Source organism: Strix uralensis, chromosome 9, assembly GCF_047716275.1.
Source record: "Strix uralensis isolate ZFMK-TIS-50842 chromosome 9, bStrUra1, whole genome shotgun sequence".
NCBI classification, from domain to species: Eukaryota; Metazoa; Chordata; class Aves; order Strigiformes; family Strigidae; genus Strix; species Strix uralensis.
Genome location: NC_133980.1, coordinates 29,322,439 through 29,349,870, shown reverse-complemented (window position 1 = coordinate 29,349,870; position 27,432 = coordinate 29,322,439). Strand labels below are relative to the sequence as shown.

General features: G+C 54.5%; 1 protein-coding gene across 5 annotated transcripts; it reads right to left on the bottom strand.

The window, feature by feature from the left end:
• Positions 1 to 159: 159 nt before the first annotated feature.
• On the bottom strand, positions 160 to 27,432 carry IGF2BP2 (insulin like growth factor 2 mRNA binding protein 2). Of its 5 annotated transcripts, XM_074877999.1 has the most exons (18): positions 27,103 to 27,429; positions 26,497 to 26,557; positions 15,665 to 15,713; positions 15,189 to 15,240; positions 14,557 to 14,620; positions 11,994 to 12,066; positions 11,794 to 11,861; positions 7,585 to 7,719; positions 7,037 to 7,159; positions 6,613 to 6,748; positions 6,303 to 6,431; positions 5,340 to 5,363; positions 3,774 to 3,842; positions 3,502 to 3,618; positions 3,153 to 3,227; positions 2,765 to 2,896; positions 2,379 to 2,492; positions 160 to 1,772 (listed from the first exon to the last, which is right to left on the bottom strand). In XM_074877999.1, the coding sequence occupies exons 1-18, from the start codon at positions 27,290 to 27,292 to the stop codon at positions 1,677 to 1,679; spliced, it is 1,707 nt and encodes a 568-aa protein (XP_074734100.1). In that variant the 5' UTR covers positions 27,293 to 27,429; the 3' UTR covers positions 160 to 1,676. The 5 variants fall into 5 exon arrangements, 4 of the variants coding, with proteins under 4 accessions (XP_074734100.1, XP_074734097.1, XP_074734098.1 ...); XM_074877996.1 differs by having other exon boundaries at positions 11,794 to 12,066; XM_074877997.1 differs by having other exon boundaries at positions 5,340 to 5,360; positions 11,794 to 12,066.

Below are 27,432 nucleotides of genomic sequence, written 5' to 3'. Positions count from 1 at the left end.
CTTAAAAAAAATATCCCCGCCACTCCCCCTCTCCCCCCGGCTGCCCAGTGCTGGGGGCAGGAAAATGGGGTGGCTACCAGGGAACCCCCACCCCGAGCTCAGCCTGGCCATGACCAGTGCGAGGCACTCGAAAGAAAGCAACGGAGAGCAAGCTCAGGCTCTTGTTAGCTGGATATATTTCTCTTTTTTTTTTTTTGTTGTGGTGGGTTGTTTTTTCACAGAACACTTTGCAGTGGAGGAAAACGCGGCATCGCAGCCCACGGGTCCGGCGCTGGCACCTCACCCCGGCACGGGACCCGCCGGCAACACGCTGCTCCAGTCCCTCCTCTTGCCCGTTGGGTTTCACTGCTTTCATTCATTGGGTGTTTTTTTTTTTTTTTTTTAATTTTTTTTTTCCATTTTTTTTCTTTTTAAACATTTCTCAAGCTTTCTCCGAAGGAATGGCCACTGGCTCTCAGCTAGCAGAAGGAGACTACGGAAGAGCTCTGGGACATGTGGGATGGTTTCCTTCTCCTGCCTCGCAGCTGACTTGGTCGAGATCGTTTTCCAACTCGTTTTTTATTAAAAAAATAAAAAAATGCTCCAACTATCAGTTTTACAAGGCATACAAAATCTCTAAAAGGGAAACACAAGCGCAAGGTGCTGAGGTACGAAAACCTGAGGTAGTTTTTGTGTGTGTATGTATGCATGTGTTGTGGGGGGCTGTTGGGTTGGGTTTGGTTTTTTTTTTTTAATTTAAAAAAAATTTTGCTGGTTGTTTTTTCCAACCTCTTGTAAATCTGTTTCCCCCCACCATTACCCCCTCCTCTCCCTGCAAGAGGGATCTTTCCCCAAAGATCCCTGCCCAAAGCAGGCAGGGCTGGTGCTGCCCCTTGCTTTCCAGGGATGTTACCGTTGAGCATGGCTGGGTTGGGCAGTGATGGAGAGAGAGAGGGGACAGACAGACAGCTGGAAAGGGGGGACAGAACAGATGCAAACCCCAGTTTTGGACTCTGTGAAGCAAAGAGGAAAGGGCGCGTGAAAGAGATTCTTCTTTTAGGAGACGGTATCCCTTCTGTTGGCTCATACAGGCACTGCTCTTCTCAAAGCCCTTCAGAAACTGCTTTTTAACACTCATTTTTTTTTTCCCCTGCTGGCAATCCTACATCTCTGCTCTACTGTGCATTAGAGAACCAATGGACTAGCTCATTTCCTTAAAACTCTAGAAAAGCCTGCTTTTGCTAAAAACAAACACCCGCCTCCCCCCGACCCCTCTGAAATTAAAAAAAAAAAATCCTTAAAAAATTTAAAAATCGGCGTTAGTTTCATTATTGATATATTAATTCTAAAATTGATGAGTGCCACACTGTGCGCCGCAGCCCCCCACGCCGGGCGAGCTCCTCCGGCCATGCCTGGATGAAACGGGTGGCTTTTAGGAAATTAAAAATAAAAATATCTCTCTCTGCCTATGTTAGTCCAACTAAAGGGATAGCGTCGGGAGGCGATGGAGTAAGGGGGAGGCTGCGGGAGGGAGAGAGCCCTCCCCGTACCCCTCCGCTGCGCATCCTCGCAGTGCCCTGGCCGCGGGAGCAGGGCTCGGGGGGTCTTTGGTTTGCTCCCCTGACCTGCTGGGGGGGTCCGGCGGCGGCAGTTGGGGTTACATTCATCGGGCGGTGCTGGCCGGCACGGCGGGAGCCTCACTTGCTGTGCTGCGAGGCCGGGGCTCCCTGAGCGTGTTTCTGCTCCTGCTGCTTCACCTGCTGTACGATTTCCCTGATCTTGCGCTGTGCAGTCTTGGGGGGGGGGGGGGGGGGGGGGCAGAAGCAAGAATCAGGGGTCAGGGTGGGCACCGCGAGCAGTTGTTCCCCCTCTAGGCACAACAGCATCTCGCCACCCTCCGAGCTTTTAATTAGGGAACGAGCACGCGGTGCGGCCCAGCTGTAATTAAGGATTAGAAGGAGCTGCTCTGCTCCCGCACGGATGCGAGTGGAGCGCCGCAGGGTTTTTAGCTTGTGCTGCTTCTATCGCTTCCCAAGATCCTGAGTTTTGGGGTGCCACCATCCCACTCGAGCGGTCAGAAAACAAGGACGTGCACCCAGGTGGGATGTGGGCGCCTGCGAGAGCTCCCTGCCGGCACTGACGCCAGAGAGGAGCTGATTCACACCCTGAGGGCCACTACGCACGGTGCCCAAGACATGTACTTGAGCTAAATTAAGCCAGTCTTTAACTTTAATGCCAGCACAGCTGGGAGAGCTGCCAAAACACCTTTAGCGCGCCCTGGGTGCACAGGAACCACCCAAAACAGAGCGGCAGGGTGCTCACGCAGCGCTGTGCTCGGTGGCTTTCCTTGGTGGATTAAACTGGCTGGGAATATCAGAAAAGCCACGGCCTAACCTTACCTGACTGGCAAAGAAATGCCCAATGATTTTAACGATGACCTCCTCGTTCTCGTCTGGGGTTTGGTCTCGCGGCACAATGACTTCTGCACTAGTTAAATTTTGCAGTTCGTTCACCTGGAGCAAATGAGAGAGCCCTGGGTTTTGTTGGGGAAAAGCCAAAGTCATCCCCAGCTCTGAGCCAGCACGTGGTACCAGGCTGCCCTGGGTCACATCCTGTCCCCTCCTTGGGATGGTCACCACCCAGCAGGAGACACCACCAGGACACAGGGCTGGGGTCAAGACGTTGCTGCGATCACTGAGCACCCAGGCTTTGCCCCCCCACGCCAGGCACGGGCGACGGGTGATGCCCCGGGGCAGGGGGGAGCATCCCTGCACCCCCCACCTACCGTCTTGCCACCTTTGCCTATCACGCGGCCGGCGGCGAAGGAAGGCACCTTGATGTGGGCTTCAAGCTTCACTTCTTCTTTTGGGTTAAAGAAGTTTTCCTCTTTCAGCTTCCCAAATATTCGCCCCTGGGCCTGGAGGGGAGACATAAGGGGAAGTAAAACCGGTGGAAGTAAAGCCCTGGCGGTGCCTGCTGGGCCCTCCCTCCCCGAGCGCGATGATGTGCCCATGTCCAGCAGCACCAAAACCACGGTCCTGAGCAAAGAGCTCCCCTGGCATCCGCGGAGGCAAACCCAGGCTGGCAACACAGCAGTGACCAAAGGGATGCTCTCGACTTGTCCCTTAACATCCCCCCAGCCACGGCCCCCACCCCGTCCGTGGCCAGCTCACCTTGAACTGAGCCTCGGGCGGCCCTGTGATGATGACCATCCGCTCGCTGGCGTCAGGACCTTCTGCCGGGGCTATCTACAGAGGGATGGGGGAGAAGGTGCATCAGTGTGGCCCTGCTTTGGCAAGAGCTCCCCTGTGTGGGACAACCCCCCCATGCAGGGACACCCCCCCATGCAGGAGCAGCCCCTCCCACTCAAGCAGGGGTGATAACCGGGGCGTTTCAGGACTGCGTTTCTACTAATCTGAGGAGTAAAACAACTCCCCAAGGGTTTCCATGCACTGCCCTTGGTAGTAGGAAGGGGAAACTGAGGCACAAAGCCCAGGACCAGCCCCGCAGCACCCTGCTCACCTTGATGGAGGCACCGGCAAACCGCGCCAGCTGCTTGATGTGCTGCCCCTTCTTCCCGATGATGGCCCCCACCGCCTGCGTCGGGATGAACAAGTTCACAACCTCCTGCTCTGGCAGCTGGCAAGGGCACAAAAAAGCAAGACAGTCAGGGGACCAGCCGAACTGGGGGCTGCCTGCCCCCCTGCCAGCATCCCAGGGCAGCGGCTGCCTGCCCCGGCCTCGTGCCCACCCTCCCAAAGCGCCCTCACAGAGGGAGGTACAGCGGCACTTACGGGGTGCTGATGGGGGAAGGCACCGGCTGGGGGGGCTCCATACAGACCCGAGAGGTACGCCGAGGAGCTCTATGGCGGGAGAGAAAACGAGGGTCAGTGACATCCCCAACATGCCAGCCCCTTCCCAGCCACCCCCAGCCCGACACGGAGCAGCGTGCCACCACCACAAGCTAGGCAGGGACACGGAGACAACCCTTCAGCCCCTGAAACCCCTCCCAGAGAGCGAGGGGGTACCCGAGGGCACATCACGGTGGGCAGCAGCCCGGATCCTGCACCTGCAGCACAGCGCAACAGGGCGGGGAGGTGGATGGGAGCTCCCAGTCACCCCCAGTTCTTCCCCGCTGCTGTTTTTCTGGCTGTGTCCTGCTAGTGTTTGTAGTGGAAAACTGGCCCCTACGGCCTTTTGGAGCAGCCTGGAAAGCTGAAACCGTGCTGTAACCACCATCGGTCCCCTGTGGAGAAGGTGGGAGTTTGGTGGGAACTGAGCAAAACATCTAGTTTTGCTCTGATTTCCATCACCATTTCCCTTTGGCAGTTCCAAGAGAAGAACAAGCAAAAAGGCTGAAGCTGTTCTCCCAAGACCTGGGCTGGGGACAGGGAGAAAGCAGTGGGTGTCTCCACAGCCAAAAGCAAGGGGTGCGTGCCAGCACCCCAAACCAACCCAACTCAACCCAACCCAACTCCTCTTCAACTCTTCTGTGTCTCAACCACATCAGACATTTCTCCTGGCAGCAGACACAACTCTCCTGCTCTGGATTTGCGCAAGCGCAACCAGATGCTACCTGCAAAGCTTGGTTACTTGGGCAGAGAAGACCCAGCTCCCCTGCCCATGGCAGACATCGCTCTTGCTTCCAACCCTCTACTTAAATTCACGGCACTGAGGCTTTTGTGCTCCTCCTCACACCGAGCTCATGCTCCCCGTGTCCACCCTCTGCTTCTGCCATTGGGCTGCTTCATGTCTCCTACACCAACATCTCCTCTCCTGCCCAGTTGGTCCTCGTGGCTGGAGGGGGCACAGCACCTCCCCAGCTCCCCCCCTTCACCGTGACGCTGCTTCCTCATCCTCCATCCTTGACAGGTCTCTAGAACTCTGGAGTTGAAGTGACAGCCACCAGCCCCAGGTCCTGCCGAGGACACGGTCAGAAATGACCGCTCTGAGGTGTGAAACACAAAGTACTTAAGGGAAAGGAGCTGCCATGGAGCCAAGCTGGTTTCCTATGAGGTTTTTTTGCCAGCTCCTTGTTTTACTATCAAAAATGATGGCAAAGGCAATTGCTCCTCTTGGCCTCACCGGGGTGGCTTGGAAAAGGCCACGCAAAGGTGAAGGAGCCCACACCAAATGCTGCCCTTCAGAAGACCTGCCCAGCTCCTCTCATCACACCAACAACCGCTCCAGCAGACGTTTCCCAAAGGCTGCGCTCGCTCGGGCGGCCGATGCAGGCAGAGCATCCTCCCCTTCGCGGGCCGGCAGCGCACAGACAGACAGACAGACACTCTCACTGCCCTCCAGGGCCATCACACGCGTCACACTCATCCACCCCTCCACACCACCAGCCTGTCACTCACCGTTCTCCTCCGACCGCTCTGCTGCTGGCGTCGCCAGGAAAAGAAAACAGCACAAGTAAATTAACCCGCGTGCCGGTCGCCACGCAGCCAAAGCTCATCAGCAGATGTATTTAGACAGACTAACAGAGACAGACCACAGAGCCTGGTCACCCTAAGGGTCCTCTGCAGATGCTAGTGGGTTGGGGATGGACCTTCTCTGTCAGCACTTTGGCCAGCATGTTTCCCTGACACTGGACCATCCCTGCCTGCGTGCAACATCAGTGGTTCGGAAACTGCTTCCCAAGCTTGCTTTGCCCCAGGTCTCAGCAGCCACAGCACCCCAAGAAAGAGGAGAACCCTTGCCGGTGAAGTCAGGTATGGATCAGCTCCCAGCAAGCACAGCCCTTCGGGTGCTAGGGCAGGGATCGGAGCTGACGGTGGTGGTGGTGGCACGGGGTGTGCTGCTCGTCCCCTTTCCCGCCATGCTCTGCACGCCCTGTGGCGATGCCGGCAGGGTCAGGTGGCCACCGAGACCAGACCCGCAGGGCACAACTCAGTCCACACCATCACAACCCAGTGGTGGGTCTGGGGTCAGGACCAAAGACCACCTACATGGTTTTCCCATGCCGGCACAGGCACAGATTGCCCCCAGCCACCTTCAGAGAGCAGCACCCTTGAGACATGGCCAGTCCTTAAACACAGGTGAAACCAAGCTCAGCACAACATGAGGATGCAGCTGATCTTCCCAGGGAGCTAAATCCAAGGAGGGACAAGCCACGTTCATTCACTGTCTTCTCCACTCTGCTGCTGTGATGAGCATCTTCCCCAGATGGCCAAGAGTCAGAGCTCTTGTTCAAGGCTCCCCATGAGAAGGCTCCTACAGCTACAGTGTCCACCCAAACCCAACAACTACAGCAGGAGAGTCTAGGGACCACTCTGCCCCCAAGAACACATCCCCCACACCCCAAAACCTCTTGCACTTACTGCAAATGGGTGGTACGGGGCGGCCGCTGCAGCCCCTCGAGCCCCTGGGGTGGATGGGAGCATGGATAGCCCTGTTGAGAAGATGCCCAAAGCACTGAGGTTCAGTCCTGGGATCAGGTTGGCTTGTTGCTGGGAAAGCAAAGACAGGGAGTAACGTGTAAAAGGCAGAGTGAGGCTTTTGGGGTTCTCACCACACAGTGTGGACATGACTGGCGAGGGCCAAGCCTTGCCGTAACAGAAGGACTCCCCCCGCAATTTTCTCCTGGCCACCTCAGCAGTGGCATCCCAGGCGGGAGGGCTGGGAGCTTACATTGATGGCCACCACGTCGTTCTCATAGGCCTCTCGCAACTTCTTCATGATCTCCACTTCGGCGTTGGAGCACGCCTCCGTGCTGCCCTTCACCGTGATGGTCCGCTCGGGGTTATAAATGGTTAAATCCTGCAAACTACCCCACAGATAAATCTGGAGATGCAGTTACATTTTTTTTTCTTCCAAGTCAAAAAAAAAAAAAAAAAAGAGGAAAACTCAAAATCAAAGATGAGGGTTCCCCCATGAGACAGCGTGAGACCACACGCCCTCTCCCTGCCCAATGTCACCATCCACCTGGGATGAGGAATGCCCACCCGGGATGGGGAACGTGCATGGGAGGACACAAGTGCTCTGTTTTCTGGCTCCCGTGCTGCCCGTACCGTGTTGAATGGAGGGGGATGGCTTGGTGCTCATCAGGACTTACGGGGAGATGGTGATCTTCGTGCCCGTGTCCTGCTCGATCTTCTTGAGGTTGCGGCCCTCCTTGCCAATCAACCTCCCCACCAGACTGTTGTGTGCTAGGATTTTCAAGGGAATCTCTTCTGCTCTAAAATGGATTAAAAAAAATAATAATCTAAAGGTCCATTTGGCCAGGAAACCAATTTCCAGCAACGGGTACTAATGATGTGGTGGAAGGAGCAGAAGAACCACCACCATTTCCCACCATTCTATCTCCTCAAGTTCTGGGGAACGGGAATGCAGGGACTTCCCAAGCCTATCTATATTTCGTGGTGTTCTGTTCTCCAAGTTTGCCTACATGCTCTTTGGACCCACCTGAGCTTCTGGTCTCTACAGCACCGTCAATGACATCAGGAAGAAGTTACTGAACTGTAAGTTATTAACTGACTCAGGACTCTATCCCGAAACTCTGAATGCCACCAGTTCCCTCAGGGGGTGGGGAGTGACAGAAGATGGCTGAATTTACCTCCTTTCCACCAAATCTGCCTGTTTTGCTGAGCCAGGGGCACTTACAATTTAGTTTCATCAGCCTCCTTTTGCATGATATCAAGGATCATGCGACATGCTTCAGAGCACCCCTCTGGCGTGGCATGGATGGTGATGGGCTTTTCGGCGGCGCCGGCATTCTCCTTCCGATGGATGTCAACCCTACGGCAAAACAACCAGCAGAGAGGAGCCCCCTGAGATGCGTCTGGTGTCACACAAAGGTTTTCAAAAGCTCAGTAGCTGAGCTTGCTATTCACAGAAAAGCTCATTTCAACACCCACTCAAGCTTTGGGGTGAACCTGGGTCTCGCTGATGTACATCTACCGTCATCTGGTCTCATGCAAACCCAGGCAGTGTTTCGATTCAGTAGGTTTAGATCAGATTTGAGCTACGTTCACCTTTATGACCTGAGGTCTGTGGGGGAGCTGAGGGATGTCAATCAATGTGAAACGATGCATCAAGAGGGGGCAGAACAAATCCTCAACCGGACAAAGCCCTGAGCAACCTGGTCTATCACCTCTGACACCAGTCCCTCTTGGAGCAGGAGACCCGATTAGAGGTCTCCAGAGGTCCCTTCCAACCTCAACCTCTCTCCGCACAACACCCGAGGCTGTTCAGCAACCAGCGGCTGCCACAACCCTTGTGTGTCGTTCGGGACAGAAAGACAACTTACCCTTAGGCAGCGTTTGTCACGACATGGAGGCACACGTCAACAACAACGCTTGTACTCACGCCCTTCCACGGGAGACCAGAAAGCTCTCCCTTGCGCACCGGCAGGGACCGTGCTCTAGCTCCTCTGGTCCTCCCCTCAGCTCATGGCGGGGAGGAGGCACATGCCTCCAGCTCGCTCCTCACCGCTCAACCGTACCTGGCAAAGGCCCTGAGAGAGAGGGAGAGAGGAAAGCAGGGTAGGAGACTCCTGCACGTCAACCACGCATCTTGAAGAACAGGGGTAAGCAACCTTTCCATCTTCACACGAGTCTGCGCACTCTTCCCGCCGGAGGATGATGCTGTGCAGCCATCCTGCCATCAGCCACCACCTCAGCATCCCTGTCACTGCTGCAGCCAGGGTTGGGCTGGCCCAGATCTTCTGAGGAGGTGCAGTAGGTGGCTGCTCAGCCACTCAGTCAATGCCCCCAGCGCTCAGCTCCAACATGGTGCCCTCTGGCCATGTCTCTCTTTTCATAAGAGGTTCCAATCATGACTGTGATCATTCATGGGTGCTGCTGTGCATGCAAGGCCAAGGGTTGTGGTGCAGAATCACCCCTAACCAGTGCCACATTTGGATGTTGCAGGGTCACCGTGGGTTTGCACAGGTCAACTCTTCCAGGAGCTCATGAACCAGCACGTAGCACAAGGAGACTTCATCTACGGGTAGAGGGTGAGCAGCTGGGTGAACCTTCCCCGAGACAAGGGAAGAGCCTACCCCACCAGCTTCAAAAGGGACCCCAGGGTGGTTTCATTTGAGCACTGAAGAGGGAATGAAGACAGAGTTTGATCCCTTTGCAGGCTACATCTTTCCAGATCTCCTACGGCTTCAACCAGAGCTGCTCAGGCAGGAGACTGGTCCTGCCTGGACTGTGCAAAGAGGTGCTGGAAACACCAGCACTGCTGAGCTCTCCCTGCCCCTTGGTTACGTCTACAGTACACGGTGAGAGAGTTGCATGCTGTGTGACACCCTCGAAGGCACTCCCAGCTGTGGAGTTCCATCAGGTTGACATGGAGGATCTGTTCCTTCAAAGGCAGCACCCAGCAGGCACAGGGACACCCGCTGCCACCCTCTTTGTCGGGGAGAAGGCAAATGCATCACGACGTGCCACAAAAGCAATGACAGGCCCACGCTCCAGAGCAGTGCTGCAACGTCACACCGGGTTGATGCTCTCGGCTAGGTTGAACCGATGAGGAATCCATGAATGTCCCAACAAACCCCACAGACAGGACTCAGGCCACTTCGTGAACCCATGAGCAGTTGAGGTTGGTGGAGATGGGGCACGCAGCTGAGCCTTTGTACTGAAGCGGGGCCGAGAGCCACGGATGGGCTGAACGGACACACCGAAGTGACGAGTACCCTGGACAAGCCCAAGAGAGGGACATAGGCTTGGTTTGTGACTGACCTCCCACCCATTCCCAACCTGGATGTGCAGGCACGAGAGAAGATGGGGGGCCAGGAAGGGGCTGCTGCATTCAGGCATGTCCCACCCCAAAGAGCTGGAAGGTGGAAGAGGGCTCTGGACTTCCCAGAATGTCCCAGGGCTGCTGCTGCACAGCTCCATTCCAACAAGAGGATGGAGAAGGGGGACCCTCAACCCCCTAACCTCAGCAGCAGCTGCCCAGGACCCCAGGGTGCTGCAGGCAGGGGAGACAGGGGCAGCTGACAACAGGGTAGTGGCACAGGAGTAGGGCAGCTTTGCCCATGATGCAGCAGGAAAAACCTCCAAGACACCTTACAAGGCAGCTGGGAGGGATGCTGGGAACATTTCTGAGAGCAGTAGCCCTGAGGGACAGCCCTCTCAAGGTGGATGGTACGGTGTGCATGTAGGGGTATCCTGCCCCATGGCTGCTTGGTAGCAATGGTCCTCTCCTCACCAAGTTACAAGGGCTGCAATCACTGTGGAAGGTCATCTGGTGGGGTGGCTTCTTGGTCTGGGCTTGTCCTCAGCCAAGGATGAAGATGGCTCAACCTGGGGATAGTTTTGTCCCCTGGAGCTCAAGAGCATCTCTGGGCATCACTATGTGTGGAGACAGGGGCGAAGTCCTATATGACCAGAGGAATCCAGGACCCAACGTCACTCTGGGCAGCAGCAGGGGCTGGGCAACAGGATGTCACCAGCACCCTCGTCCCCAGGATCATCACACTGGTGGGTGAGGGTGGCCTGAGCAGGGACAGAGCTGCGGGCTGACACCCCAAACTGAAGGCAATGGGCTCCTGTGACCGCCCGGGCCGGGTGCATGAGGTGTCCCTTGCCCAAGGCTGGAGCAGAGGTAGTGGCCCGCCATGGCACATGGCCTCCTCAGGCAGGTCAGGAGAGGTGAGAGCACGGAACACGGCCTTCCTCCACGACACCAGGTCTTTGGGGCAGGCACGGGGAGCCAATCCACCAGGAGGGACAGCTCGGTGGCAGAAACCACCCCAGGCAGCAGCGTTTGCCCTCATGGTCAGGAGAAACTGGCAGCCAGTGCCTCCCACCTTCCTCACCAGGCTCAGGGCTTGCAAAGGGCAACCTTCCAGTCCTGGGTGGCAAGGACACAGCTACACCCCTTGCTCATCACACCAGGGGACTCACCTGGAGAAGAAGGGCTTGCGGCCAACTGGGACCAGCTCACAGCTACTAAGTGGCCACGCTTTAGGGCTAGCTGGGCTTGAAGAGCTCCTCTCCCTATGCATCTGCCCCCTTTCCGTACAAACCTCTTCCTGCAAACCCAACATTGGGGTTCAGCTCGCTCAGCTGCAGAGCAGCGCATCTTCCTACCTCCTGCTCAAGCGGACGTGCTATTACCAAATAATTTGCCTCTAAAAGCTTCTCTGAGAACTAGGACGCCCCGGAGGATGTTCTGGTACAGGAGTCCTATGTCCTGTGGGATCACCAGGTTCAGGATGATGAGCATGGGAGAAGACAGCTTTGGGTTAAACACAAACAAATCTGGGCAGGAACAAACCATGCAGGAAAACCATGCAGAAAATCAGTGGTGAAATCAATGTGAACGCTGACAAGAGAAACACGGAGAACTTTGGCAAGACAGTCCCCCCCCTTCTTTTTTTTCCTTCAAAATTAAAAATGCTAGATTGCAAAAAAGGCTTCAGTTACAAAAAGCCCATCCTTCTCAAAACAGTGCTCCCACGGTGCCCCCTTTCCTCCTACAACAGCTCTAGCCCATACAGGGCGCTGCGGGATGAGCAAATCCTGCGGGCAAAGGCTGCGTGGGCACTGACCACTCTACCTGGGATCCCCCTCCAGCATTTCATCCCCAGATTTGCCATCTCTCCCTTTAGGGTTCTCGTAATTAGGCTTTAGAAACCCATTCCTGGCCTTTTTGAATGTGCATCCCCCTCTTGCCACACCCAGACCACCCTGGCCAGCAGGAAGTTTAGGACACAGGCTCTGCCACCATCCCATGAAGGCTGCACCCCAAGAAATCAGCACTGGCCAGCACTCAAAAGCCCCAAGTGCATGGAGGACCCATGCCAGGGACCTACAGCACCCTACAGAAAGAAACAAAACCATTTGAAGTACTTACTTGGACTGGGTTTGCTTAGTAAGGTTCTTTATGGTCAAGCCCTCCTTTCCTATGATCGCACCAACAAACTGCGTGGGCACCAGCATCCGCAGTGGGAAATCGAGCTGTTTGGGCTGTGAGGAGCCCCCCGGGGAGGAGCCCCGCTCCCTGGAAGAGTGGCCCCCGCGGCGGGATCGCTGTGGGGGCGGAGGGGAGCTCACCTCTTCATCCGGGATGTAGGAAATCTTGAAGGAATAGTTCTCAAACTGGTGGTCGCTCAGCTTCTCAATTGCCCTGCAAGGTAGGGAGATGCAGAGGGTGGTGATGGGATCTCCAGGGATGAGCACCCCTCCAGCACCCTCAGCACTAGCCCTTGTAGACCTGCAGTCCCTCCCCAACCTGCATCTTCTTCCCTCCCTGGTCTGGAGAAGGTGACCACGGGAAGCCAGAGCCCCCCAACTTTCTCAGTGTGGAGCAAAGCCCCACAGCATGGTGGGACGATGTCCCCTCCCATGTGGGTGCCACCAGGGCTGGCACACAGTTTGTCCCCCTGGCAGAGGTGGGATCCCAGCCTGGGGATCTGCCACTTCACCTGGGGAAAGCGCTGGCCAGCAGCTGTCACACAGCATGGCAACAGCCTCACAGGCTTTTTGGACATGGAAAAGGTGACAGAGGGGCTCCGAGCAAGAGACACCGCTCCAAGGACACAGAACGTGGTGCCTCTCTATCAGGAACCCCAACTGCCTTTCCAGCTCGGTGAGGCTGGAGGTGCAGCACCTGGACTCTTCATCCCCCCCAAGCCCCTCCTCAGACGTGCGATGCTCAGCCACGCCGGAGTCTACGATGACTTCTGCGAGCGGTGATGGCTTCAGCCATACTTCTTCCCTCTTCCTACCGCATCTCGCTTTGGCTATTTAGAAGCTATTTACACCAGTGCAAGCAGCTCCTTGCCAGGCTTGAACTTCAAATCCAGTGAGGACTTCTGCAGCTTCACCATCCCTTTCCAAAATCAGCACAGTGCCCCGCAGTCTGATTTCTCTGCCCAGGTCTTCCTTTCACCTGTTCCTACCACAACGTGCTCTAAACCAAACACACGTACCCATGAACCACCCTCTTCTCCCATCGCTCACTTCTGCGTCGAGCTGCTGAGCACCACCTAAGACAGGTGTCAGCCTGGCTGGATGCAACCGATCACAGCATCTTCTCTAACTCTGAAGCCTCTTACCCCAAAGCATCAAGCACGGCTTGTGTTGGTGAGACTCTTCGCCTTCCTTTCTTGCCACATAGCCCAAAACACACCAGCTCACGCCACGTTTATCCACGGTCCACAGCACCTTCCTCCGGCCAGCCAAGGCTGGAGCACACCCAGCATGGCCACCCCAGCAGGCACAAGGAGGACTCTCCTCTGGGCTCCCGGACCAGCAGATTGCTCTCCCCATCTCTGTCCTCCCAAGTCCAACCTCATGATGGGTCAACTCAGATGGGAAGTTGCTGGAACATCCATCAGCAAATGGACTCTGGCGAAGGCTCTTCCTTGCATGGGGTCTGCCTGGCTCTTGGGTCATATCAAAAATATCCTGGCCACTAAGTATGAGATGTGCTCACTATTTACTCGTAGCTAACTTACGGCTCGTGTCTAGCACAGGGCTAAAGTCAAGCATTTTGCTTGAAATAGTCCTTGCATTTCTGAAATAACCCCTAATTTGTATTTTTTTCCCTCTGCTGGCTACGATAAATCTTTAAGCGTGTCTTCACACAGCCCTACTGCACTGATGCACAGCCTCCTCGGGTTCTTCCATCCTTTTAATTTTTTTCTTGATGGATGGCATTTCTTTAAGACTCCTCTGCACAACATGCAGGTGATTTACCCTCTGCTGTCCTCCCTCCCCTGCAGAAACCAGCCATGTACCGCTTGGCTCCCTCTCACCTCCTCTAACCAGTTATTCATCCACCCAAAGGCCCTCCCTTGTCCACGGCAGAAGAACTTTTTGACAGCCTTTTAGAAGTCAACCAGCCAATTTCTCGCGAATCCAGGAAGCAGGAGGCGACAGTCTCTGCATATTTTGGTCTCCAACTTGAATCTTCCCCAAATGGCGGAGGGTTCTTACATCTCCCATCCTCACAGCGTTTCTTCACCAGCTCTCCCACCTCCTTCACCAGCTCTCCCACCTCTTCAGCAGCTCGGGCTGGGTGCATTCCCAGTTTAGGTCTGGACTTCCAACCTGGTAAGACGACTCTTTGATGAACTGCTTATTTGACCTGACCCTCAGCTTTCTAGAGTGCTCTGCTCCCTGAAGACAAGGCCACTGCAACCCTGCAGAGGACCTTGTAGGAAGGACAGTGTCCAAAGGGAATTGCAAGATGGCACATCTGGGAGCCCCCTGGGGACAAGAGGAGAAGGCAGAGAGGAAGACAGGACAACCACAGGGCTGATGGTTCCAAGCTGGTGCAGCAGTACCTGTGCGTATACGATGGGGCACCACAGGAAACCCCATCTCCCATGTGAGGGGGGAAAGAAGGAGACTGCCCAGCAGTGGGACAAAGAGAAGACTGCTGGCAGAAGACACAGGAGATCACACAAACCAACACCTGCTTGCTGTATCTTGAGAAGATACACAGCCAGCCCTTAAGGCACTTGAAGTTTACACTGTAAGAGCTTAGAAACAACCCAAGGAGGCTTAGAGAGAAGACAAGAAGAAGCCTGGAAGATACCTAGGATTCCTCTGTAAAAGTTCACGTCGTGTGAAAATATGGACAAAACAAAACAAAACCAAACCCACTTACACTTTTGCTTCTTCTTTAGTTGCATACGTTACATTGACAACGGCTGTTTCTGTGTCTGTGTTGACTGAGGGAAGAGCAAGAGAAGGAGCATTACAGCAGAGAGAGAGACATCGTCACTGCTCCCAGCCTCCCCAGTATGCCCCAGAGGGTGTGGCAGGTGGGGACGATGGGAGGGCAATGCCTGTCCCAAGGGGCACTGCACAGGGTGTGTGTTTGTGCACCGCTGTATTTGCCCCCAGCACAAGGACTGGGCTGGGCTGGCAAAGGACCATAAGGTGTCAATGCCAGATCCCGCCACCCTCGCCAAGGAGGATTCGTGGCTGGACATCACCGATCCACCAGCAGACCCCAAATAACACTCAACTCGTTTTTGCTGGCAGGGACAATTGGTTTTTTTAAATTTTCTAGTGACCAGGAGAAGCCCTGGGGATGGAGGACTAATGGCCCATGCCATCCCACTACCAGATGGGTGGCCCCACCTCTGCCAGCAGGGCTTGGGAAAACCATTTTATCCCAGTACCAATGACTGGGAAAACTAAGTTTCACCCCACTGGGTTTTCTCTGGTGTGGGCAGAGCTGTGGAGCAGTGCTGGGACTTTTGTACCGACGAGGTCCATGCTGGACCATCTTACCTTGCTCTACATTCTCCACCGTCCCATACTGAGCTAACAGTCCATCCAGCACCTGGGGGAGAGAGCAGCAAACAGGACAGGTGAGGCAGGCAGGCAGGTGAGGTTGCTGGGCAGGCAGGGAGCAGGCAAGAGAGGCTGCCGAACAGGCAGGGAGCAGGCAGGGGAAGAGCCTGCTTCACCCACAGACACCCTCCAAAGAGCCAGCGTCACCCAACCGCTTCTTAAATGCCTTCACCCACCTGCATCCCATTATCCCAGTGATGCCCTACTACTCAAAGCCGCCCTATGCCTCTGGGACCCACAAGCAGGCAGGAGATGGAGATCAGTTCATGCTCCACCTCCTTCCTGGGGTTACTGGGAAGGTAAAGGGTGGCCCATCTGCGGACTACAGGCTCCAGCAGCACAGCTTGTGCTGCTCAGCATGACTGATGGAGGAGGTCCTGAAGGGGATGTTTTTTGGATTGTCCACTTCTTACCTCCCACTGCAGGTGGGGGGGGATGTTTCGGATCTGGATCTTCCTGCTCCTGCAAAGACAAAGCCCAGGGTTAGGGTCTGCAAGCACGCTGCAGCAGGAGGGCAAAGGCTTTCCAGGAATCAGACAGCAGCTGGCAAGAGCCTGCCAAAGCATCCTGCTTCCCCATGCTGAGCTGGAGCAGCTCATCCCCAGGGAAAGACATTTCTCCCAACCTTGCACCAGCCACCACCCGCCGGGGCTGAAGCTGTCTCGGGAACGCTCCCGCCTCATGCTGGCTGCTGGGTTTCCAAGGAAACCTCCTGAAACGAGCCTCTGCAGAGTCACGGCCGCACAGGCACGGCTGGGATGCACGCACACCCCTGACCACGCTGCCCCAGGCTGGTTGGGGACAGGGGCACAGGACCGCAAGACCCACTATGGCCAGTCCTGCTGCTCCTTGAGGGGGGCTCTCCAAAAGTTCATCCTGCTGATGTCCACCACTTCCCAGCAACATGGGTCTGCTTTCTGTGGGGAAACCTAAATATGTATCCTCAGAGGCCTGTCCTTGGAGATGGCCAACACACTCAACCTTGCCTTGTTCCACTCCCAACCTCGACGCAGTGCAGCCTCAGGGCACGGATGCACAGGAAGCATTGCAAAGGCTTCCCAAGGGGTAATGGCCACCAAATGCCTCCCCAGCCTGGCTGCAAGAAGACACACTTGGGCAGCGGGGAGTTTTGAGACACCCAAGTCCATGGAGGATCTAGCCAAGCCATGAACTCATCCACCGTCTACCTAGATCAGCATTCATAATCCTGCTTGTAGTCAGTCAGCTCCGACCAAAGCAGTGCCCTGTGTTCTCACCTGGCCCAGCTCCGACACTCTGATCACAGCAGAGCCAGACCACCTCTCCCAACATCAGGCATGAGTTTTCCGACTGAGCCACCCCCCCCACACACACAGAGCTGGGTTTTGGGAGCCAATCAGCAGCTGGAAGCTGGTTTTACAAAGCTTTGTCCTTCCTTGGGATGAGCTCAAGGAGGATGTTTGGAAGGACTGATGCCACCCACCTGAATGCTACATGGGGACATGCAAACAGCCACCACCAGCCCCCGCTGACAGCCAGCAACACCCTGGGCTTTGGGCCAAATCCTGCAGGACAAGCCCTGCTGGAGGCGGGTGGGAGGAGCTCTGCTTGCCCACAAACCATCGATACCCAACACCCTGATTCCACCAGTGATCTTCAACAGCTGGAAAACAACACCTTCAAACTTTGGCCCAAGCGGTGACGCTGGTCCCTGCACTCGCTGCTCATTACGCAGGTGCACCCCGAGCCCCTGCAAACAATTTCGGCAGATAAAAGAGTTTCTCGGGTAGGTTTGGGCCCAGACAGCGGGCACAGGGAGGAAACGTGGGGCACATTGAGAACTGGAGGAAAGGCTTTCATGCAGACCCAAAGCAGCCAGGGCTGGGGAGAGCCATCCACCGCAGCGCTGGAGGTTGGCGTGCTCCAGACTTGATCCTTCTACAGTGGCAGCACGTTCTGCTTGTTCCTAATTTAATAGTGCCGGACAACCAGAACCTTATGATGGACAACCATCTGCCTCGTGAAACATGAATTTGGGGTGCAGCACAAGCAACATGACTATAAGGATGCTGGCAAATATATGCAGCAATCTGGGGCGTCCGCCCCGCGTGCAGCAGATAAAACGTAGGCTCCAAGCAAGAAAGGGACAGCAGGGAAAGGATGTTTCTTGAGATGTGGGCTGTGAGGGAAATCCACAGCTTGTCCCACAAGAAGGACCATGGTCAAGCAAAGCAGCTGGAACAACCAAGGAGCCTTGTATCTCATAGTGCTGCTCAGACAGGTATGGTCAGTGGCGCGATCAGCAACGGACAACAAGCCCTCTGCTCGCGTCCAACCGAGGAGGTGTGCTCAGTAAAACCCTGCGTGGGTTTGACAGACGGCTTCCCATCTCCTCCTCTGGGGATCCTGTGTACGGCTGTCCTTGCTCAACAGTCACCTCCCCACCACAGCCCAGAACCATGCCCAGTTCACAACCTGCCCCCCGTGCTGTGTGTCTCTCCAGGGATGGCTCTGCCCGCCGAAAGAAACTGGTCGTTGCAAAAAAAGTGGGGAAGCCAGAACCAGAGAAAATGGCACTCTCCGGCAGCATTACCAAACCTCTCTCCTCCAGCAGCCATTGACCCCTTCTGTCCTCAGCTGCCACCAAGGATTTCAAGGTTGGGCATGCAGCTGCATGACCCCTGCTAGGCAAGGACCAAGATTCATCCCATCCCATCCAACCCCACCTCATCCCATCCCCAAGCCATTCCCACCCCACGCCAGGGAGGAGGCAGTAAGGAGAACTTGGTCCAAGGTGGACCATGGCAGCGACGATCCTACACTACTCACCAACAGCCTAAATCCTTCTGCCTGTCCTTGTCACCTGCCCGTGGCTGACACGGCACCGCCGCTCCCAGTACAAACGCTCTGCAGGGCTTACTCCAGAAAACAGGACACGTTTCATTTTTTAAAACCGCCAACGTTTCCCCGAAGGGCTATTTTAAGACGCCCAGGTGCAGTCCTGGGAGGTGCTCAGCTCCTGACTGTCCCCAGAGATGCACCCTGCTCCCGAGCCAGCCGGCGGCATGCTGCGAGGCCGGTTTGCCCAAGCAAATCCCAGCCCAAGCGCTAGCAAACCTCAAACCATCAGCACCTGAGAGCTTTACAGGGAAAAGCCCTTTTCAGCTCTGAAAGTCCAACCAAAGCCCAGAACTGGCCTCCCCCTGCTGAGTCTGACATGCTGCCCAGTTGCTTCTACCACCTTCCAGCCCCAGAACAGAACTGGTGGCCCCTTCACCTGCCTTATCCCAAGATGCCACCGCTCAGCTGCAAGCCAAAGCATTGCTACAACCATCCTCCTCCTCCCCCAGCCTGGGAACCACCTGTGCCCGTGGGATGCCACAGGCTGGACCACAGAGAAGCCACTCTCCTTTTGGGGTTCACTTCACTCGGCCTGCCCCGTCACCGCAGCCCAGCAGCCTGGGGGACGCAGGACATTTTGAAGCAGCTCATCCAAGTAAAACCAACACGCTGGCCAGAGTGGTCCCCTTGTCAGCAGCGACTCTAGAAAAGCCTCTGCCTTGAAGCAAACTGCACCGGGACCATCGTCTCCTTACACCTCTGCCAGTGGAGATGCCAGGGCAGTCCTGGTCCCCCAAGGTGCTGCCTCACCCCTCCATGCCGCTCGCCCACCTCCTGAAACACCCAAAGAGAAGGACCACAGCAAGGTGCCACGTAACACCACTTCTCAACAGGACACTACAGCATATTCCCGCTTCCAACGTCCATCTGAGCTGATGTAGAGCATCTAAAGATACCCAAATTGTGCTCAAGGCTTCACCCCCACCACCTGGCATGTCTCCCAACAGCTCACTATCACCACTCAGCATTTAAAATAAGGTTATTATTCCTACTGGGTGTATTTTTTTATATCTCTTGTAATTCCCCATCTGGTTGAAGCAGTGCTGGACCACGTGCAGTCATCACTGATGGAGTGATGGACGTATATCTGGGGCCATGATGGATAAATGTGTTATTCCCGGGACTTAAATGCATTATTCCCAGGTGTGGTCCTTCCAGGACAGGGCAGCAGAGCTCAAGGCCTCCAACACCTCTCCTGGGAAGACTTTGGGGCAGAAAACCCCTTCATTTTCATTTTCCTCACTCCTCCCAAAACCTGGGAGACAGGGGATTGATTTCAGTGCACGCAACCCAACTCCCAGCACGGGACCTTGTGACGAAGGCAGCAGCCACGTTTCACCCGACCTGTTTTGCAGCAGGCTGGTAGGAATTTTAAAAAAAAAAAAAAAAAAAAAATCATAATAACCAGTAACTACAGGCACACAGTTTGTGGAAAAATACTTAATTGTGCAGGGCAACTAGGCCTGCTGTAGCGAGCTGCCCTCAGATAACCACGAGAGCTGTATCTTTCTGTATCACCCTCCTGCTCTTCCCTACCTGTATGTACCCACCAGCCATCTCGGTGCCCAGCCCACGACAAAATGCCCAGTGGAGACCAAGCATCAGCTTCAAGTGCTAAAGAAACCAGATTTACATAGGTTCATCTGCTTTTTTTTCCTTTCTAAATTCACCCCAAAATGGTCCTGGCTCAAGGAGGAAACATCTCCTCCATCCCAGAGCTGGGTTTTGGGTATGGCGTGCCAGCCAGCATCACACACAGGACGAAGGAGCCGGCTCTCTAAGCACGTGAGACTGTAAGCTGGGTTCATGAAATAATCCGTGATGGAGCTGCGCTGTATTTCACACACCCGTTAGACCAAAATTGTGAGGTCGATATCGCAACTCTGCAGGGAAAGGGGACAGAAAACCCGTGACCACCCTCACCCCACCAGCATCACCGGCGGATGTCCACGAACGAGAGCTTCACATGCCACGTGCCAGATATCTGTACTTGCTGAAATCAAGCAATAAAACAGAAGATACCTTAGAACTTGTGGTTTATTCCCCAGAATCAGGTGGATTGGGGGTTTTTTTGGCACATCTCTCCCCTTTCCAGCAGCCCAGGTAAGCAGCAGCACTCATAGGGCTTCATGGCTACCCTGCCCACAGCTCCCATGGAAATAATGGGTAACAGCCACCCCCAAAATGCAGGGACGCACAGGAATAAAGATGAGACAAAGCTGTGAAACGAAAACAAGCCACCCGACTCCCTGCCCAACCTCCACGAGCCCTCCCTGCATCTGCCCATCAGGCTGCAGCGCCGTGGACCACCCACCAGCCCCACCAGCCCCTGGTCTCCTGCTCCAGAGGGGCTTCACCTCCCACAAGCATTTGGGAACCAGAAACTCAATTTCACTCAGCTGGCTTAAATATAAGCCTTACAATGGTATGTAAGGGATGGCTTCACCACTCTTTGCTCTAAAAAATGAAGATTTTTTTTTTTTTTCTAGTCAAGCTTTGTAGTATCTTACTATAATAAAGTCACCTTCCACCTCAGATCAGTACTGAGGGCAGAGAACACACTGTCTGGCAGCTCCTGCTTTCAATAAAAATCAGTTTTCAAGAGAACTGGGGAAAAAAGCAGAGGGAAAATGTGCTGGAAACCAACCATCTCCCCAGCAGCCCTCCTGCTTTATTTGTCCCAGGCAGGAAAACATCTACCAGAAGTGATGCTCATCATCAGGTAGGGACCAAACTTAGTCCCACGTGAATTTTTCAGACCCAGCAACTTGGAGCCTGAGACAGGCACACTCCCCTGTCCAGGCAGGGAAGAAAGCAGCTGTTGGGTTTGTGTCTCTTTATTATTATATATACAAACCTTTTTGGTCTATTGGGGTCATCCTTGACAAGTTTTGCTCTCGCCCAACCCAATCCAGCAGCAGATCTTAACGAGCAACGGCTCCATCAGCGCTGGGCTGGATAAGCATTAAAGAGCTGCCCCAGTTTCAACCAGTTGCCAAGAGCATCGCGGATGCATCTGCTCCAGTTCCCCTCCCAGCCTGGGGGCTTTGCCTTGACGCTCTTAAGGAATTAAAATCCGTTCATGTTAAAGCCCTGTCCTCTTCCGCAGGACGAACAACCTGCTGAGCAACGGAGTGGGGTGTGGGGGGGGGGGGGACAGCAAGGACAGCACGTGATTGATACATCCCCGTGAGCTGGGGATGTATTAACAATAGGGATGAATGGGAAACAACGTCCCATCTGTCACAGCTTGTCTAGATTAGGGGGGAAAAAAAGAGGGGGGGAGGAAAAAAGAGGGGGGGGAAGGACAAAAAGGGGGGGGGGAAGGACAAAAAGGGGGGGGGGAAGGACAAAAAGGGGGGGGGGGAAGGACAAAAAGGCGGGGGGGAAGGACAAAAAAGAGGGGGGAAGGACAAAAAAGAGGGGGGAAGGACAAAAAAGAGGGGGGAAGGACAAAAAAGAGGGGGGAAGGACAAAAAAGAGGGGGGAAGGACAAAAAGAGGGGGGAAGGAGGAAAAAAGAGGGGGGAAGGAGGAAAAAAGAGGGGGGAAGGAGGAAAAAAGAGGGGGGAAGGAGGAAAAAAGAGGGGGAAGGAGGAAAAAAGAGGGGGAAGGAGGAAAAAAGAGGGGGGAAGGAGGAAAAAAGAGGGGGGAAGGAGGAAAAAAGAGGGGGGAAGGAGGAAAAAAGAGGGGGGAAGGAGGAAAAAAGAGGGGGGAAGGAGGAAAAAAGAGGGGGGAAGGAGGAAAAAAGAGGGGGAAGGAGGAAAAAAGAGGGGGAAGGAGGAAAAAAGAGGGGGAAGGAGGAAAAAAGAGGGGGAAGGAGGAAAAAAGAGGGGGGAAGGAGGAAAAAAGAGGGGGGAAGGAGGAAAAAAGAGGGGGGAAGGAGGAAAAAAGAGGGGGGAAGGAGGAAAAAAGGGGGGAAGGAGGAAAAAAGAGGGGGGAAGGAGGAAAAAAGAGGGGGGAAGGAGGAAAAAAGAGGGGGGAAGGGGGGGGGGCGAAGAGGTGGGGGGGGAGAGGAAAGCCATCCCCTGCATCCCCATTCAGCATCAGGACGCAGGGCTGCCAGCCCTGGTGTGCGGGGGGGGCAGGGAGACGCGCAGAGCTGCGGCGAGGGGTGGTCAGCCGTGTCACACCATGTCACACACCCACCCTCTGCCACCCAGAGCCACCCCACCGTCCCCTGGCACCCGCCTCTCCCCGGGGACGGCCGATGGACAGCGGGCAGGGGCAGGCAGGGTGTCACCACGACGCCCAGCAGGGCAGAAGGGCAAGTTCACACCGCTGGAGGAACTCTAAACTGACAAAAATAGTAGGTAATTCATGATAAACAGTCATTATTTTCCTTTCAGCGTTGGTCTCTCCCCGACGCCTTCGAACCCAGGTAGGCTTCAGGGTGGTACCAAGAAGCGTCCCAGCACACTACGGCACCCTCCCGCATCCCCGACGCCACCCCGCGTCCCGGCGGGCGGCACAGGGACCAGCAAGAAGGCAGCTAAAGAAAAACAAACCCACTCCAAAGCCAGCCACCAGCGTAACCACACCTGAAAACAGACACAATAAAAGGAGCCGCAGCCTCACACCCAGCACCGGGATCACCTCCACGGGGTCGCTACGGGCCACTTCCATAGGGAACAGCACCCAGGACCTATGGAAAATCTGCTGCGCACCCAGCCCATGCCTGATGCGACCCGCGTCGCCCTGCCAATGTCATATTTATGTGTGTGTCTGTATATAAAAAGTATCTTTTAAAATATATATAAATATCTACGTACAAGTGTATCGTTATATATATGTAATAAAAGTATAAAGTATCCTGTATATACAGTATCTTTTATTTATATATATGTATAAACACTAAATAAAGACCAAAAGATACATTATTAATTTATATAAATATAAAATATACTCAATCTATACTTAAAACCCAGACTAGGGCTGACAGCAGCCCCACTTTTACCACTTTGAACTCAATTTTCAACGCAGCGTAACCCAACATGGACCATACACGAGAAAATCTGTAGCAAGTTTAATTCTTTTGGCAAAGCAAAGCAAACCCTCCCCAGGCTGTGGGCTGAGAAAAATCTCTTCTTGCTCTTTAGGTTTCCTCCACTTTTTAAAAAAAAAAAAAAAAATCAGAGATGTTTTTAAATTAGAGATATTAGAACCAGAGAGCCATGGGAGTATTTTTTCTGCTCCTCGTGTGTATTTATAGACGCGCACGCAAATAGGTGCTGGTGGCTTTTCCTGGCAAAGCAACTGGTTGCACGAGGGTTTCCTCTCCCCTAATTAAACATCTCATTGACGACAAATAATTAAGAATGAGGAAAGAAAAGATGGGCTGCCCACGGGGAGACAAAAGGGCTCGTACATTTATTCTGAGCCTTAACGTCACCGGCGTTTTGGGTTTAAAAACAAGGGGGTGGGGAAAAATAAATAAATAAATAAAAGCCAAAATACACGGAAACAAGAATTGATGCTCACGAGAGGAAACTTATTTAACGATAATTCCTTTTGAAATAGGAGAATATCCTGCGGATCCCATAAAATCACCCCCAGCGAAGCTGCTCGGGAGGGCATTTTCATCGCTATCCCTCAGCAACCTCCATCTGGGGCAAAACCAGACAAGTTCTGCCCTTTACTAGAATAGTAAAAATTTTTTTAATTTTTTTTTTTTCTAAACTATTACAGTGATTTCCAGCCTCCCCCTCCATGCTGTTCAGATGTTCCTCACGCTTTTATTTCTCACAGCTGAAAACTAGAGCAGAAGCAGAAATGAAAAGGCACCTTTGCACTGGGGAACCCAAAAATTTCACTGGTTTGGAGACATTAAACGGGGCTTTGCTAAATCCCCGCTGCTTATTAAAATCATCATTTTTTTATCCAATCTTTGTATAAAAGTCAGCATTGGGGTGGATGGGTTTTACTTTCCATATTTCACAGACAATCCTAATTTTTTTTTTTAACATTTTTCTTTCTCATCAACAGGATTTACAAAGATTTCCGAGATGTACAACCCATCTTTAAGGGGAAAGATGCTGACGCTTGGATACAAAATACTCTTGAAGGGGGATTGCATCGCCCCACTTTAAGCAAATAAAAGTATTCCCTGCGCCTGCTGAATTTCAAAATCAATTCAAAAATTAATTTAAAAATTTAAAATGTTGATTAAAAAAGAGGGTGGGTTTTTTTTTTTGCTTTAATTCCCTAAGGCACAACACGGCATATACAAGGGGAGAAAAAACAATCGAGACACTGTTGGATCCTTCCTATAGGAGCCCAAACCATTTGCACGGCAGCAGAATGGCTGATTTTTAACTCGTGAGAGGCAGGTCGGCAGAGCGGGCAGGATTCACGCTCCTTCCCACCGCCGTCACGTTTAATTTGTGCCTTCGGAGAAACAGAAACAACCCCCTGCCAGCAACTCCCGGCGGCACCTCGAGGAAATCCCTTCCCCTGCCTACAGCAGCGAGATGTCGGAGGTGTTTTCCAGCCCATTTCTTATCGAAACTTATTTAATATGTATATAAACGCATCGGTAAAATATCTCTCTGTTGGATTTGGTTATAAAAATGAAGCACTCCAGGTGAATGAGGGCAATGGAGGGGTAGCGCCGGGCATCGGCACCTCCTGGTTTCCATCCCCGTGACGCAGAAATCCCAGGGAACAGGAGCCAAGAGGGGTTTGGGTTCCCCAAACCCAATTAAAACACAGACTCATTTAAATAACTGGGGGGATTTTACCATTTGAGCCCCCCTGAAATCCCAGCGCCTCTCTGGGACTCAACTGCAACTACAAAAATTGGGTTTCCTACAAATTTAAAGGGGGGGGGGGGAAATAAAACATGACCACGTGAGGCTTTGTTCTCTGCCAAAAATCACATTATAAAAATAAAATCTATAATCTACCGAGGCAAAGGCACAGCCCCCCTAACTGGCTATATTAATATAAAGCAGAATATATTTTTTTTAGCTGTGAAAATAGGTATCGGCTTAAATTAGATCTCAATAATCTGAGGAAACTTGGGAGCCGAGCTGTAATAGAAAACTTGGAGCCAGAGTGGTGCAAAATAAATCAGTGTTTACTTCTGGGCTGTTTAAATGTCTTTTTTTTTTTAAAAAAAAACTTGGAAGAAAAAGTAGCAGCACCCCAGCCCAACAAAGAATTTAGGTAATGATGAATTCCTTGTTTACATCCCCTTCGGACATGGTAAAGGTTGAGTCCCGGGTTCAAACTATCTTTCCAAACTGCCCATTTCTGGGTCCATCACTCTTAAAAAAAAAACTCATTGGTGGACCAGCCTAAGGCTGCTGCAGAGATTTAGCTTAGAAATATTACAGCTAGGATTTTTTTTTTTTTTTGCTTGTTTTTGAAGAATTTTTTTAAGGTAAGAGAGCGTGTGATCCCTGCCGAAGAAGAAATCCCGCTCCAGCAACACGTGATGCCAGGCACGAGCCGTTCCCCCACCGAGCCTCAATTACACAACAGCATCTCCCCCCCTTGCCCCATAATTTCAAAATTAATACTCCAACATCAATCACAGGCCAAACCACACCAGGCAGCAGCAAATTACCCAGCAGGACCATCTGATGGGTTTTTTTTTTTTTTTCCGGCGCACGGACCTTTTATCCCGACACATGTCGGGGGGAAAATAAAAATAATCTCGCGACGAGGCAGCTACGCAACACGGTCCCGGGGTTTATTTTCTCTATTAAACGCGCGTGTCCCCGGCTGGCCTGGGCGCTCCCCTACACCTGATTAAAATAAGAGGGCGCGCTTCGACGCAATATATCGATGCGTTGAGTTTTTGGATCCTCTGGCAGTAAAAAGGGGGAAAGAGGCGCTTGGAAAGAGCAAATTACTGAATTACTTATTAAAAATAATATTCTCCGACAGCGCAGGCAGCGCCGCTGCTGTGCTCGACCGCCTTCGGTGTAAATCCCAGCCCACCCCGTCAGCCCCCCCAGGAGAAAGTGGGGGTAAAAAGGCTCCCCCCCCCCCAAAAAAAAAAAAAAAAAAGGAGAAAAAAAAAAAAAGGCGGCTGTTTTCCACTGGCCCCGGCGGGGAGCGGCCGCCCGCCCAGAGCCGCGGCCCCCGGCTGCCCCGCACCGCGGAGGGGGGTCCCGGCCCCGCTGCCCCCCCCGGCCCCCCGGGACCCCCGTGGGAGTGGATGTCGGCCCGTGGGAGCGCTGCCGTGGGCCGGGAGCTCCCTTCCCCCGCCTCCGCTTTCCGGAGCGAAAGTAAAACCCGGCGGGGCTCCCGTTTTCCCCCCCCCCCCCCCACCTCCACCCTCCAGCTCCCGGAGCTTCCCCGGTGGGCTCGGGGCGGGGGGGGGGGGGGGGGCGTGTGTGTGATGGCGAGGGGGTTACCTGAGCTTTTTGGGTACGGAATAATCCACCTCCATCACTTTGCCGTGCAGCTCCACTTTCCCTGCGGAGACAGCGGGGCGCTCAGCATCCCCCCAGGGCAGCTCCCCCCTTCCCCGATGCCCCCCCCCGCCCCCTCCATCCCACCGCCCCCCCGGCCCCGCCGCCGCCCCGGCCTGCCCGTACCCGCCCTGCCGGTGCTCTGCCTGCGCCTCCCGGCCGCCGGCACCCAGCCGCCCCTTCGGCCGCCCTTTGCTCCGCGCCCCCGGTGAGTTGGGGCAGGGCACCTCGTAAAATGGTTCCCGAGGGGGAGCGGGTGCCGGGGGGGCGGCGGGTCGGGGGGCTCCGCGCCCGGTCGCCTCTTAATAAAATCGAAGAAAAAAATCAGTGAAAAATACCCGAGGTTGGAAAGAGCCGGGGCGGCCGCGGGAAGGAGGGAAGGAGGGGGGGGGGGAACGGGGGACGGGGACCGGCGGGGATGCCCGGGGAGGGGGGTCAGCAGGATGGGGGAGCCCCGGCGGAGGGGGTGGGGGGGCGCGGGGGGACGGCGGGCAGGAGCCTTGGGGGGGGGCGGGGGGGGCCGGGGCTGGGCTGCGGCGCCTGGCTTACCCGAGAGGGTCTCGATAGCCCGGATGGCCCAGTTTTGGTCCGGGTAATCCACGAAGGCGTAGCCCGACTTGAGCAGGACCTGGCCGGCCAGGGGCAGCTTCCTCTCCCCGAAAAGCTGCTTGAGGTCGTCGGCGGTGGCGGCGGGGCTGAGGTTCCCGATGTACAGCTTGTTCATCCTCCGTCGCTTCATGGGGAGCCCCCCCACCCCCCGGCTCCTCCCCGCCCTCGGCGGCCGGTAGAGACGCGGGGACGGGAGGGTACGGCTCTGCGCCACCCGCCTGCCCCAGCCCCAGCCCCGCAGGAGCCTGCGAGCGCGGCGGGCAGCGGGCG

Coding starts and splice junctions, on each gene's coding strand:
- IGF2BP2 (XM_074877996.1), bottom strand. CDS start 27,292: ATGAAGCGACGGAGGATGAACAAGCTGTACATCGGGAACCTCAGCCCC. Junction 26,558..27,102: donor GGCTATCGAGACCCTCTCGG/GTAAGCCAGGCG, acceptor CTGTCTCCGCAG/GGAAAGTGGAGCTGCACGGC. Junction 12,067..14,556: donor ACTAAAGAAGAAGCAAAAGT/GTAAGTGGGTTT, acceptor CCTACCTTGCAG/GGCAATTGAGAAGCTGAGCG.